Source organism: Cottoperca gobio, chromosome 7, assembly GCF_900634415.1.
Source record: "Cottoperca gobio chromosome 7, fCotGob3.1, whole genome shotgun sequence".
Taxonomy (NCBI): Eukaryota; Metazoa; Chordata; class Actinopteri; order Perciformes; family Bovichtidae; genus Cottoperca; species Cottoperca gobio.
In genome coordinates this window covers 12458160-12474133 of record NC_041361.1, presented here as the reverse complement: position 1 = coordinate 12474133, position 15974 = coordinate 12458160, and the positions used below count along the sequence as shown (strand labels likewise).

The 15974-nt window shown below is 40.7% G+C and overlaps 1 protein-coding gene across 1 annotated transcript; it reads right to left on the bottom strand.

Moving 5' to 3' along the window:
- Positions 1 to 534: 534 nt before the first annotated feature.
- Positions 535 to 1318, bottom strand: foxl2l (forkhead box L2-like). Its single transcript, XM_029436347.1, is given in 2 exon segments — positions 535 to 723; positions 725 to 1318. Coding segments are annotated over 2 exon segments (783 nt in total).
- Positions 1319 to 15974: the final 14656 nt, after the last annotated feature.

The window sequence follows — 15974 nt, the reverse complement described above, 5'->3', positions numbered from 1 at the left end:
ATAACCATACTAAATACTAAAAAGTCAATCAATGAAAGTATTTGATGAAATTTTATTTGACCAAACATGATGCATGATCAAGTAAACATTCATAATCAAAAAAGAAAACTGATCAGTGCTTTGGTGTCACCAACTATTGCATAGCAACGAGGAGAATTGAATAAAAGCAAAGAAAATAAATAAATAATATAGTTACAAATGTAAAGGCTTGTTCAAAAGTAAGAAAAATAAGAAAATAGCATAATAACAATGTAAAAAACAAACCCACACGTGTATTTGGTTGCAAAATAATTCTCCAACAACAGAGACATAAACTATGACTCCTCCAGCAATTTATTTAGTATTTCTGAAGCAATGCGATGAGTATTGAAAGTAATTCATTGGCATTTGAACTGTAACCTATCAAAAAAACTTAACCAACAGGTTTTTAACAGTTGATAAACCATTTAACGTCACCTGATAAACGAATGACAGTCCAACAGATAAACCTTGAATCAGTGAACTGGCTGTCAATGTCTAGAATAGCTCATAACCCTACTGGTCAACTGAATAAGCAAACGGCGCCTCCGCTTGCCTTGCATAGGTGGTGAGCTGCTGGTAGCTGCATGCCACCGAAGCGGTGCCTCTGCCGGGGCTCGTCGGCTGGGTCACTCCGCCGTAGGGACAACCGTTGTGGGACACGAGGACGGGCGGGTGGCGGTGGTAAGCGCCGTAGGGAGGGTGGATGGAAGTGGCCGGGCGAGCAGTATGAACTCACCGGGCCGCTGGGGGACATGCTGCGGGTGTGTCCAGTGACGACCTGAGGTGTTGGGTATCCAGTCGGCGAGGACAGGCTCCAGGAGCTGCTCACATAAGGCTGCAGGTAGAGCGGCTCGGGATAGTCCACGGAGTTCCCGGTCAGGTAAGGCACGCTCGGGGCTCTGTAGGGTCTCCTCACCCTCCTCCGCCGCCGGTAGTTCCCCTGGTCAAACATGTCCTCAAATGCAGGGTCGAGCATCCAATAGTTGCCTTTCCTGTCCCCTCCGTTCTCTCTGGGCATCTTGACGAAGCACTCATTAAGAGACAAATTGTGCCTTATACTATTTTGCCACCCTTTTTTATTCTTTTCATAGTAGGGGAACTTGGAGATGATGTAGTCGTAAATCCCGCTGAGCGTCTGTCTCCTGTCGTGGTTGTCCTTGATGGCCATGGCGATGAGAGCCACGTATGAATACGGAGGCTTCTCCTCCGCACCTTTGGGCTCAGACGGGGGCGAGTTGGAGCTGATGTCCAGGAGCTGCACTCCCAGGGCGGCGGGGGATTCCTCCTCTGCATCCATGTCTCAGGTATCGGTTTATGCGTCCTGCTGAGGCAAACAATTTACAATCTACAGTTTAGCAAGGCAGCGCTATGATTGTGTTTGCAGGTGCACATACTCCTCCCACAGGTACAGAGCGCAACAGTTATCGACTTCTTTCATCTCGCCGGGTTTCTCACACTATTTTTGCCACTTTGTGGGTTTACTGTGCAGTCGGTTTAGGTTGAAAGAGGGGTCACAGGAATGTGTTGTAACAGCATTTAACATATTCTCACTTTGGAGTGAGGCGATCAAAGCCTAGGTGCCCCATTTCTCAACATACATTGTATTTTATATTCAGTGTGGTTTATACGTTTGTAAACGTAATTGGAAACAGATGGACGCATTGTAGTCTTTTGACCAATGTGAAGCATTTTTACACATTTATTTAACAGTTCATGTTCAATTTATAGTGTAATAATGCACTTAACAGATAATTTCACTACACCCATTTGATTTGCTATCAACCAAACAAAGACAATGACAAATAATTATATATATGTGTGTATATATATGTGTGTGTATGTATATATATATATATATATATATATATATATATATACACATATATATAATTATTTGTCATGTCATTATTTATATATATATGTATATATATAAATACACACACACATATATATATATAAAAATACACACACATGTATATATAAATACACACACACACATATATATATATATAAATACACACACACACACACACACACACATATATTTATATATATATATATATATATATATATATATATATATACATACATACATACATACATACATACATACATACATACATATATAATTTTGAGATACTAGATACAAAACAAGCCATGAAAGTCTTTTTCGGACCAGTTATTTAGGCTATCATAAATCTGTACTCGGTCTGCTCTAGCATTAGGTTTTAAGGAGTTTATCTATTTAAAGTAGAGTACAATTATTTATTTTTATTTTATCAGACAGTCGCTTGTGGATTTCAATAAATGTGTTGTGTTACTCTCAATCTGCAAAGTAACTAACATGATGTAATACAGGTAATGGAGTAAAAAATTCAATATTTGCCTCTGTATTGTAGTAGATAGTTTAAAGTAGAAGAAAATGAAAATACTCAAGTAAAGTACAAGTATCTCAAAATTGTAGTTAAGTACAGTACTTGAGTAAATCTAGCCTACTTAGTTACTTTTCACCACTGCACTCAGGTGCTTTTTTTTGTCACAGTTTTACAAATTGTATCAACAGAGGCATGTGAAGTTGGGTATTTCCAGCACTTAGTATGTTACAGAGAAGTATTGAGACTGGCAGGTATCAGTGCAGCATACCACCCACATACAGTGAGGCATGAACAGCAGGCGAGTCTGTCCACTGAGGATGGCAGATAATGATCACCTGCTCTCACCAGACAGTCTGTCTCCCCTGAACTGATAAAGAAACACAGATCTCAAGAAGTGGAAAGGCAACTACATCTTTGCAAGGATTAGAGAGCATTTTGGGTTGGCCATTGTTATCACTGTAAGGGTATTGGAGTTACACTGAATACCTTTATTAAACATATGAGTTGGTAATTATATTTCTATTAATGTTTTGAATTAATTTCAGTACAATAGAGAATTAAGAAGACGTACGTAATAAAAATACATACATTATTCTCTGGCTTCCTATGGGGGGGGGGGGGGACGACGACGACGACACAAATCCCAGGATTAGCTTTAAAAAACGAATAAACCTGTGAAATAGAGGAGGAACAGGGCTACCAAATATTCACCAATACCATATAATATTGTTGAAATGTTTTGTAAACTCTATGATCCCATGTTTTCCAATGATATGAAACCTATCATGCTGTCATGCATATAAAAGGATATACAAGACATCTGGAATTTTCCGTTAGCTTTAATGTTGCAGTCATAAAGTAAAATAATACTAAAATAATATCAATGTCCGTTAAAGAATCTTTAATAAAGTCAATTTAAGAAATAAAACTAAAGCGAGAATTCCAGGCCTCCCTGTAGTGTAAATGAAATCATTTGATAATGTAGAGCTTGTGTTGCACATCTAATCAAGTAGAGAAATTATGAAAATGGTTCTGTCAATCACAGGATGTTCTTCTCGATGTTCAGGAAGATGTTTGGCTTCATGGCCAGAGACAGTCAAGGAGTTACTTTTCCTGACTCTGGAGCAAACTTTGGCCAAAGACTGGGCAGGAATGATCCCGATAGACTCATGTCTCATCGGCTCTTCTTAACTTCCCTCTCTGATTTCTCAGTATTTTAATAACTAATGAAAATGACAAACGGAAACTGGACAGCCCTCACAGAGAAAGCTAGATTTACCTCCTGATGTCATATGAGCGAAGCGAGGCGCCAGGCTAAACACAATCTGTGTAGTTTAAGCTATCTGAGCCCAAAGAAGAATGCAACGAAACTGCCAAAAACAGAGATCCTGAATGCTTGAGTTTGGACAACGTAACGTTAAACATCGTCAAACAGCCCTCAAGTCTGACTCGGACTGCATTCAAGAACTATAGCCGTGTTTTAAGTGATACACAGCCTTTGTATTCAAAGTGATTTACTTATGTTGACTGTAAAATATCATTGGTGCGATCTGTTCAGAACATACTTTTATTTAAAGCGTCAAGTATTTTATTTATTTATTTTCAATAGTGAAAAAGTTTAATGAATCCTCCACACCATTCTCTCTGTATTAAACACCAATAAAGGCCTTCAAAGCACATCTATCAAGCTTCACATCTATCAAGTTATGGTTTCAGAAACAAGAGTTGTTTTGTTCTTTATGTTCTCTGGTTATTCCATGTTAATCGAGAGCTATTGCAAACATGCCACAGCGTTGCAATTGCTTGGGAGGATGGAAGACCAAAATATGAATGAAACATAACTTGATGGTTTGCACTTGTGTTTGACTAACAAACAAAACAATAATTTTAAAACATGCAAATGTTAGTTGGACTGATAAGCTATATGTCAAATAGGAACTTCACAAAGATGATATGTGCAGCTTTTTAAATGCTGTTTATTGCAAACATAAATCTGTGGTGATATTGTTTATTATCATGATCATATCAAAATGACAATATTGTCATATCCTGTCAAAATAATGCCATGCTGTAAGAAAATTCAACAACCTTTAATATGTGATGCTTTTCCAATAATCTACTAACGTAAACACACAATAATTTTGACATATAATAAAAGTTACATTGCTACAGGCTGACATAAACATTTCCTGTTGATCTCATAATGAGTATTATGTTATTGTTACATGGACAGATATGTGGAGATATAATGTAACTATTTTGAGATCAGTAAACACGGATTACATTCCAGGAAGTTCTCATTAATGTCCTGAAACCTAAGAACATTGAAATCTGTATGTGAGCAGGAATAATGTTACTTTTATTAACTTAACAGGAAATTCATTTTTTAATTTTGATTAGGACAATTAAATGCAGGTTGTTACTGCTGGAATAGCAGAATTACAAATATACTAAAAGACACAGTAACACATTTATTTTGTGATAGTGTATAATATATTTACGTGGGACACATTTTCTATTGGAAATAAAACAACATATTCTCTTCTTTTTCCTGTCAGAGAAAGCACATGTACAGTTTCTAAGTGCTTTTACTTTACTGTACTTTAATAACATAGTTTGTGCTCCACTAACTTTTACAAGGAAGTATTTTGCCTGACAGCTCACTTGCAAAACATACAGTTCAACAATCTGAGAGGGGCTATTGGTAAATGTGTTGCTTGTAGCTCAATAAAGTACGTATATTGTACTTCTACGAGTAGTTTTACATTCAGGTGTTACTTGAGTTACTAGCAGTCAAGCTAAGAACTTGAAAAACGAAACTTCCGAGCTGCAATAATCAGGAATTTCCCTGCAGTCATACCATAAATACCTTTTATGCACAGAGGGTGTCGACACAGCTGCACTAGTCCAGAACTCCTCTCAACAAATCGAGTGGCTCAACACCTTTGCTTCTCTTCATCCTGCATGCTGACATGAGTAGAGAAGTTGAAGGGTGTGTGTGTTGTTGGGGTTGAGGCCACACGATGTTTGTAAGTGAGACGAGTGATGTCCACCTGCAGACATTTTCACAGCTCCAGGCTTTGAAATGTTATACATCTGGCCTCTTAAGAATCTCAGTCCACAGATCACCGGCTGTATTATCGCCCTGGTCCTGTTTATTACTCATGACGCACTTTTAGAAATCAAATTTGTGTCGATGCAACACAGAAACACAGAAATGCCATCAAGAGAGAGAGTTAGTTTGCTTTTGGCTGATATTATGTACACAGTAGGTATTTTTCACAGTAGACATTTTTTGACAAGTCAGAGTAGGAAATGCACAGGTGTTACTTATAACATTAACAATGGCGTTGTTATATTCAGGTGTGCCGGTGAGCCGTGACAGCCAGTTCACAGTGAGCAAGCATGTACAATGCTGGGAAGTGTTGAAATGTGCTCTGGTTTATTGTCTCTCCTCCTCAAAGAATACAAATGAAGTAGGGTAAAGGATATTGTTCAAAGTTAGCATGTTATTAATGAGGGTAATAAATAAAACATTTCATAAATGACTGTAATACTACAACAGAAATTGATATAGTGATATGTTACTATGGCATTGCTGTAACGCGTAACTAAACAATCAGTGCCATGTAAAAACAATGGATTACAATTTCTATAATTATATAATATACCGCCTTTTTTGTAAGTTTCTTCTTGTGGCTTTAAAATTGTGCAATCAGGAACTTATTACTATCTAATTTATGAATTTATGAGCAGAAAAATAAACATTTGACTGCAGTAGGGCGAGCATGTATGAAACCTGACTCACCAGTGCACCTGTAAAGCTGCGATCAGTGATAAAAGGAACTGACGGTATGTGTTGTGGCTTTTGTTTAAACACGAGTGCATGTGGCCGACCACAGCCGACTCTTCGACTTACAGTAGTCATTTTAGGCACCACTCCCAGACCTCCCTAATCCACGGATTATAAGAAACCTGACTTCCCTCTGTAAGTGACAGAACAAACAACACGCTTGATCGGATGTGATGGGCACTGAGACTGACAAAGAGACAACTTCAGAAGAAGGGCTGGGTAAAGCATTGTAAAGGCACAAATGTTATTTGTCACATCTCACATCTCTCTCCCTCACCATGAACACGATGCTCATTTTAAAAAATGGGTGCATGTATGGACATTTCACACCTGATAAATCTTGCACTCCTCTGACTCTGCTTGTTGGCTGACTTCACATGCTAGGTGTGGCTCTCTCTCAGGCGATGAGATGCTCTAGTTAGTTCACGATGCCATTCACCCGTGCCTCTTCCCACAATGCATCCCTTTGTAGAGTTCCACATGACAGCTTGTCAGCCAGCCCTGTGCCAATCTGGCCCTGCAACCCACATCTCTAGTAAACCACTCCCAACTCCAGCCTCCACTTCACTGTTTGTCTGTCTAAACTGAGGTTATTATCACTCCAAACTCGTAGAAGAAGATAAATGTTAGTGTGTGTATTGCCTCTTTGTCAGAGCTTTCTTGTTTGACATACGTCCTCAAATGTAGTTATCTTTATGAATGGACTGATACTTAACTTTGAGGTGGAGACTAAATGTCTTGGTCTCAGGTTTGAGGTATACATAACTTTGTTGTACTCTCTACTAAAATATGATCTCTGCTGAGATAACGTCAACAAGGATTCCTCAGTGACTGATTGCATGCCTAGAGCGTCTTTGCTTGGTTACTAGAATGATAAACACCTCAGTGTATAATTTAATGTCCTCACAATGTAAGAAAACCTTTTTTTTTATCACAAAGTGTTTTTTCATTGTGCACTTCACATTTCAAGCACTTTGCTGATGTTCGCATCCAAAGAGACTTTTCAGCATCGTATGGAATTATTACTGGACAGAATCAACCTGACGATCTTCCTGTTTGACTCGTTTCCTCAGTCCAGATCAACTTGTGTGTTTATTTGAAGCTTTTATGCAAAGTCTTTCCACAGTACACTATTGCCTCTTCCTACAGAAAAGATGGGATTACTGATGTCAGACAGTTTGTGACAACTCACTGGAATTGTATTTCTATCTACCGGCTGCAGCCTCTTCCAGTTAGCAGGATTCATGTGACTGAGTTCAGATCACATTGATCTGATAATGTCACTGCCAAATACAACCTTGCCTGAATAAACACTATGCACTGTGTTCCTACATGAAAATATTTCTCTATTTTCTAATTTGCAGAGCAACTTTTTCAAACCACACACTTTGTTACTGCTATTGTAGTATTAAACATAGACTCCCTTTGGTAGGATTTAGGACTTAGGGTAGATTTAGTAGGTCTCCTACTTTACTAAACATCTTGTATTAAAAAAAAAGGAGACGTTGTCTGCACACTGACATGTTCAAGTTTCCATGATTTTAATTGATGCGATGTCTCAAAGTCTTCATCAGGCACATGTCCATGTGAACAAAAGCAGGTTCTACATTTTAAAAGAAGACAAAATAAATACCTGCTGCTACCTACAATTAGGAGATCACACGATACAAGTTAACACACGTAATCCCTCAAAAATATACTAAAGAAAGAACTGTGACCCATGCAGGACATTTGATGCAATATACTTTTTCTTCAGAGTCCTTTCTGTACCCAATTGGGCTTTGATGCACACACTATTCACCTTCTGCGCTTTTAATAACTCAATGCAGTATGCCTTCATTAATCGTCCACTAGTTACTCTCCTGTGCCATCTTGTGGCGGTAATTGGAAAATACAATTATCATTCAGTTAAACGCCCCTCAACCCCAATCAAAAATACTACTAATTTGATGAGTGACGTATGAAATTCCGACCATGAAATACATTAAAGTTTTCAAGTTTAACAATAAGATAAGGTTAGATAAGGTAACACAAGCCTTCACTGATCCCCAGAGGGGAAGTTTGGGTGTTGCTGCCGCACAAAGACACAGAAGTTAGTACCGATGAATGGAGGATAAATAGAACAATAACAATAATTAGAAACATTTATATCCATTGATGAATTGAAGGACATCAAAATGAATGTGATGACATGCAGTTATTTTTCTTGAGAGGCCATCATGTTCAACAGCTTCTGTTTCATTGTGAAATGTGATTTTGTTTGGCTGCTGCCTTGGTCAGGTCTCGCTTAGAAAATAGATTTTTGATCTAAATGGGACTTTCTGGTATAATAAAGGTTAAAAAAAAAAAGATAATACATAATATAATAATCAAACAAAGAAATAGAAATAAAAACTAAAGAGCAATTCAAAATTTCATGGCAAGCAATATACACACTATAATCAGAGTGGTGGCATGTGTATGTATCATAGCGTGTACTAGAGTAGTATGATTGGATCACACATTATATATATATATACCATCTATTTATTATATTATTATTATATATTTATCACCGCAAAGTCTCATGCAATAATGTATTAACTTCATGCAATACATTTGTTTTTTATAGTTTTGTTGATACAAAGTGAACAAAGCTTAACATGTACATGAGTGATATTCTGCATCAGTTGTAGGTCTGTTTCTAAATGCTGGCAGCAGAGGGCAGCAGACTGACACACAAGGCTGCAGAACATGTGTGAATCTTCTCAATTGAATCTGCTGATATTGAATGTGAGGATATTTTGACACTACCATGTGTTTCATATATGTGAAATATAGTGTAAAAGGCCCGTTATAGTGTAATACATGACATTTTTTTCTCAACCACAGTGCACGCTATCTCCCAAAACAAAAATCAAGAAAGATGATCAGCAAAATAAAACATTCAGGAAGCTAATAATAATTCTCATCACAATGCATTTTATGGGTTAGGTTTATCTTATGGTATCATGCCAGTGAATGTAGCCCAACAGACATACTATAGGGAAGATTTTCATGTTTTTCAACATCCAGTATGTTTATGCAGAAAATACTGCAGGTTTATGCCTCATTCAACCCCATACCATGACCTCAGACATCAAAAACAAGGACTAAAGCATGTAGGCTGGATGATCCTTCACGTGTTGATACACTGTGGGGTGTAACCCATGAATTAAAAGATCATCAAAACAAAGGGGCCTTCTTTTAACTCAGGCAAAAGTAGGAAGAATGTTTTTCACATTACATGAATTCACCCCTGAAAAAACCCCCTCAATGCTTGAAAACTGTTTTGTTATCCCCCGTGGTGACTCCATAGTTTTAATGCTCCTATAAGTTGGTGAGAAGGTTGGTAAACAACATCCAGTTTCGACCTGGTGACCCCTCGTCATTCCGACACGTCCCGTTCCAGATAACTTTGAAGTCAAAGACAAATAAAGGAAAATGTATCCCTGGGGTCTTTGGAATTAATGTGAGGAACCACAAAAACAACACTTCATCAGAGGCACCATTCAGAATGGTGATCAGCAATATATGGGGAAATTCAAATGAGAAGCATTGTGCGAGGGAAAAGCCAAAGAGATTTGTCTCGTCCGTGGCCCCTTCCTCCTTTTTACCATCCTCTCATGAGTGACTTTGATGTGGACAAGATGATTGAAAAACAAAGCTGCGTGGCTCGATTTAATTCAAGTGGAGAATAGGTTAGTGGGATGAGTGGGTGGGACAGGGATGCGAGGGTGGAGAATGCAGTTTCATAAGAGAGACACAAGAAAATCACATTTCAGTCAGTGTATCAATCTGCCATGTAAAGGAGGGGAGTGTAGAGGAAGGAGGGAGGGAGAGGAGGAGATACAGAGCAGGGTAAAGTGAGCGGGGTGTGAGAAAAGGAGCTCCAGTTGATCGCTCTTTAGAAAAGGCCCCCCACTCTCCTGCTGGGTCCTGCTCAGCTCTTGTCCTCCTGGTACAATGCTGGTGGAGCGGCTGCCCCCACCAGCACCACCCCGGAGCCCCCACCCCATGTGCCCCCCAACTGCCCTCCATGTGCTGGAGCTACGCTGACAGCCTGGACTCCAGACCTCAGCATATGGTGGCCAGACCAAGAAGCCTGCTCTCCAATGTGCTCCACAGCTGGGGCTCTGCTGGAGTGGGCAGCAGAACTTCATGCAACCACATGCTGTCTTCACCCACAATGTTAAACTTCTTGATTGGTATAGACAAGCCAAAAATTGGCAGACTTATAGGGTCAGTTCACTCAAACAGTGAAAAGAAAAACATGTTTTCTCACTTACTTAGTGATAACAAGCCATGCAGAAACCGTTGGTTTTACTTGAACACGTTTTGAGTTTTCTGTTTTAGAGATTTCTGCCACCTCCCCAATACAAAACCTCTTTTTTAATGCCGACATTTCAACTTGTCATAGTAGATCACTCGGTGGATTACACACTAATAGCTTTTGGTTATTTTAATATTACTTATTAGTTAAATAAAGTTACAATAGTCACAGCATTTTGACTTGTCATAGTAGGAACATCACAGGTGTTACTAATAACATTAACGATGGCTCTGTTCAACTCAAGTGTCCCGATAAGTGACGACAGTGAGTCAGCATTCTCAATACCAGGACCCTGAAACTGAAGCAGCTAAATTCAGCCATTATTAACTTTATTATTTGAACCTGTGCTTCTCCTGTTGTGAAATATAGAAAGGCCTATGGCGGTAAATGCAATTTTGTTTGTGGTGCTCAAAACATTTAAAAATCACATTTCCTGTTTTCACAGAACACGGTCAAGCAGTTTACATAGATGGTATTTCTTTGGTTGAAATTGTACCTTTATAGAGTAAACTGACCCCACAGTAGAGATATGACTGCACAAAGACCATGATTATTATTTAGTAGCATGGTATACAGTATCTTTTGAGCTTCGTCAATCCCACCGACCCAGCAGCGGTTCCATCACTACAAACCTTTCTTGTATGTACAAGAAGTGGTCAAATCTATAGAAGTTTATTTTATATTCGGCTCCCAAGATCCAAAGGTTTTCAAAAGTCGGCAAAAATGTTTCCAGACAAAAATCTGACTTGAGTGTAAATGTACAGTGCACAGCTCGGGGGGCTTTAGATAAATCTCTGAGTTTGCTTTATGCAACTTTAAAATGGCCTCAATTATTCACTAAAACAAGCAGATGCAGAAGATTACAGTACAGTGTGTGATCCGTTTACAGTCCGGAAACTGACGTTCATGTCACCATCAGCTCCAATAACTGTCTTATTTGCACTTTACACAATTAGAAATAATGAACCAAGTGCACTTGTCGATTACAGAGAGAGCTTTAATTTCTGGCCTGTCCTCAACCCCTCAATTCTGAAATGAACTAATGTTGACTCATGGCAGGAATATGTGGCCATTCTGATGCTAATGGAAGCTTTAACCACCTACTTAACCACATAGCCCTCGCTCTCTATACAGCTCCACTCAACCAGATCCCAGTGTGTGTGAGATAGATAGAGGGAGAGAGAGAGAGAGAGAGAGAGAGAGAGAGAGAGAGAGAGAGAGAGAGAGAGAGAGAGAGAGAGAGTAAAAGCAGAGATAAAAAAAGGGAAAAATGACAAGCGGGTTATGTGGGAGGAAGCACTTGCTAACATTTACTGGGTTGCTATTCAGTATGATGCTACAGTACATTGATGCAGTGCAATCACACAAATAAGCAAGTTGATTAAGGCAAACTTAAGCCGCTTTCTTCATTGTTCTCCATTTTAAGACTTTGTTTTTTTTTCACACACAGGATGGTGGTGTTTGTGATAGTTACCTGTCTGGGTGGCTTTGGCTGTCAGGCCTGTGTTGGTGGAGACAAGGGTCACCAGTTAACAATATGACCCTTTAATACCACACGGATGCTTGCTGCTTGGCCTGGCATGGCATAGCACAATACAGTGCCGGAGCAAGGACAGGTGGTCATTAAAACTGCTGTAATCCCCTCCATGAATAGCTCATGGGCAAGAAGACAGAGAGAGCAAGAGAATGAGCGAGAGATAGGGAGGGAAAGACAAAGAGAAAGAGACAGACAGGGCAACAGGGAGAGGGAGAGGTGAGGGTGGGGAGCGTTTGATGCTTGGACCGTGGGGCTCTTTATCATAGTCTGCGGGCCGTGCTTCAGAGCGGATGTGTTAACAGTTTCAGGCTCAATGGAGGGAGAAATCCCCACAAAGGGAGGTGTACAAATATTGTGGGAAATCCGTCCGCTCTTTAATATTTCATGAAGGCCCACAATCTATTCATGGGACTCCATTCCTTTGGAGGGGCCCACATTCAGGCTCACTCCGCAGGCTCAATGGGCAGCCCTTAATTGAGTGCCCGCTCATTCTTCATCTCCCTGGCAGATTGTTCCCCATGAAAGCCCCTGCCTCTTCATCCTCCTCTTCTTCTCCCTGAGAGTGGTCAAAGAAAAGGGGGCATGCCTTGCTGGTGGTGCATGTGGGAGGGTGAAATAAGTAAAGGGGGGTAGTTGTGGATCAAATATGATAATAGGGCAAGAGGGGATGGTAGTGTGCAGAGAGGTGGGGGTCGGGGGCTAATCCTTGGGGTGGGTGATGGAGAGAAAGGGCGAGAGGAGGGGGTTGCATTCCCGTAGATGGCAGGAGTGTGTGTGGTAGTGTAACTGCGTGTGTATGTGTGTGGTGGGCAGGGCGTGGTTAATGCTGCTTGGCACGGAAAGAGAAAGTTGGTGTCAATTTTTCTTGTCATTTTTTACTCTATTAGTTAAAAAGAATGGGAAGCACGAGAGAAAGGAAAGACATGTCAGGGTTGGCTAGCAACATAATCTCCTCTTCATGAACAACGTTTCTTAATGGGGGCAACCAGTTAGGATCAATGGTGAGCACACACATCTTCATCTTGCATGTTCTGTTATTAGATTAAAAGCAACAGCCCACTTAGAGACACGGGTGTTTGGGGTTCTGCTTCCTCTGTGTGAGTCAAAACTTGTATGTGTTTAAAGGCACTGATTTTACACATGGTGATACGTTTACTCGTTATGAGCAGCACTCGGTCTGTGAAAAATGCTGAATAATGTCTTCTGTGGGAGCTTTAAAAAAGAACCCTAAGTGGAAGTCCTAAGAAAGATGCCATTGAGCTATATTATGAGAAATGTAGGACCCATTGTTTTTAAAGCTTAACTCATACCAGGGAGTAAAAAGATGTCTCTGCCTCTGCTGCTTTAATTTTGACCTTTAAAAAACTAATCTGTCTTCTGTGAGATACTCAACTTTATGGAAGTGTAATTCTAAATCTGTGTGAGTTTTCTACCCAAGTGTTTGTCAATTTAGTGCTGATTTATCTGGCAAACATATTGAGGAGTGGAGCTTTCAGCATCACATTCTTTTCATATTGCCATCTCATCGCTCCAATGCATCCAACCGTGTTGGCACCACTTTCAGTCTTGATAACAATGAAAGCAAGTTCACCCAAAGTTTATCACCAACTCATAGCCAGAACATTTGTGTCCGTGAACTGTCTGGATGAAGATCTTGGAGATTAATGTTAAGACTCCATCATAAATGTACACCTCATGCCTGTACTGAGCCCTTCATCCGGCCTAAGGCTGTCCAGTGTCCTGGCTCAAGGTGGAAGGCCAGCTGGGAGTGTGACCTGGGAGCTCTGGCATAATCAGGGGTCCGGTGTGCCTCCAGCTGCAGCCCGGGCCCCTGATCCCTGATTAAAGGTCATCCTGCACCTTCTAAGGGCCTGTAAGACCCTGGGAGCCTGGCTCACTCCCAGTGACTCCCCTTCACCCTTCCGATGTGTGTCCAACAGGCTTATGCTAGCTCATGAGGGACGGAGAGGACCTGCAGAGAGGAGTCCCAGAGAGAGGAAAATCCTCTACATCCACGACACAGACTCACATTTATACACACAGAAAACACAAGCAAAGGCATACACACACAAACTCTGGAAGCGTAATTTATCCCTGTGGTTCCAGTCCTGGTATCCCGCCCTAGCACCCCCCTGGTGGAGTGTGGCAGAGCCATGCTAAATGGATTCTGCAGAGGAAGAGATTTAAAGCTTTCATATCGCTCAGTGTGTTCCGGGCGGCCGCATCTCAGGGCTTTGATGGATTGTTCTCAGGTTCATTTCAGGATATTCTGAGAGATTTTGTAGTGGGGACCATGTGCTGCCAGAGTTTACTGGGATCCTGTATGTAATCTTTAAAGGGTCCAGCCACACTAGTTGCAGAGTTTGCTGGAATTTTGACCCTTCAAGGATGTTTTTCTTTCTCCATGCACGTTCTTGCAGGAGGAGTAACGATAATGTGAATTTGTGCAAGAAATCCCTACTTTACTGTATTGTGTTGTTTATGGTCAAATTGATGCAAAGTAGCTGATCAAGCCTGTTAAACCTATACTTAGCTTAATTGTGATTGAGAAGTTCAGATGTAATGTGAGTCTCACAGGGAGAAAATGCAGGGAGAAACAAAAAGTATAATTCTGTGAATTCAGGACTAATTCTGGAACTGGCTACTGTGCAAGAACCTGGAAAAAGAAAGGACTTTGGCTAAATCTTGTAATAACATTGTACTTTGCTTGTTAACCTAACAAGTGCAGATGATTAAATTCACTGACATAATCCATGGCGGCCCATGGGCTCAGGAGGAAATGGTTCAGTCTAATCCAGCCATCCCCGGATATGGGACACTCTCACCATGCCGCTCCACTGGGCCTTTGTATCAGCAGGAATTAACGCCACAAGTGCCGCCTGAGACTGAGATGGGCACATGATTAGGAGAACTACTGACCGGCTGGGCTGAAAGCTCTGGGAGAGGGGGAGTTGGCGGTGGCTTTCATTCATCATTGCATAACTTTCACAACCTTTATAGAGAATATATTAGCTATAATATTTACTACTTATTTTACTTCACATATTTTCCTGGTTTTATTCATTTAGCCGCTGAACAACACTATGAATACTCAGCCTTTTCATTATATTGCTCCAAGTATTGTGTCAAAAAGCCGCTAGCCCTGGTCTATAAATTAATTCCCCTAAGTGGCAGCACAAGAGCCCCCAAATTATTTATACTTTTACTATTGGTCAGGGTGTCACTTAAATAAACACAGCAGAGGTTCATCTCATCTGAGCCACAAAAAGCCAGAGTGTGCCGCTACCAATGGCTCCGCTGAACTTTGACCCCGATGGGTCACAGAGAGCATTTGTCCCTCGATAATTGGACAGAAGGGCCCTTTCGCTCTTCATTTAACCTTTGGGGTCCAAATCCTTCTTCCCCGACTACCATAAAGCCCCTGGTCCTGACCCAGTGTTTTCAGGCCTATCTTTCCACCCCCATCACAGGCCTTTGAAAGCCGGAGAAAAGCTGGAGTGTGCTTGCCCTGTCAGAGACAATGGCAGAGTTAGTGACCCTTGACCCCGCAGGCTGAGGCCTTTCTTCCTGGATCAGGCACTGCCTTTCGCTACGGTAGGTTATTGCTCCACAGCTTGGCAACAGAGAGAGGGTAAACACTTGTTAAGATTCTTCTTCTCTAGGCTCACCCCCAACTTCTTTTCTCTCTCGGTCGCTCGGCTTATATTTATTTCTCTTTTGGGGGTTTTGTGGGTCTGTTTAAGGATGGACAGGAGTTAAGACAGGTCCCTTGTTTGAAATTCAGGCAGCAGCTTCATAATCCATCATTCTGACAGTTCTTTGTCACTGGTCCAAAGG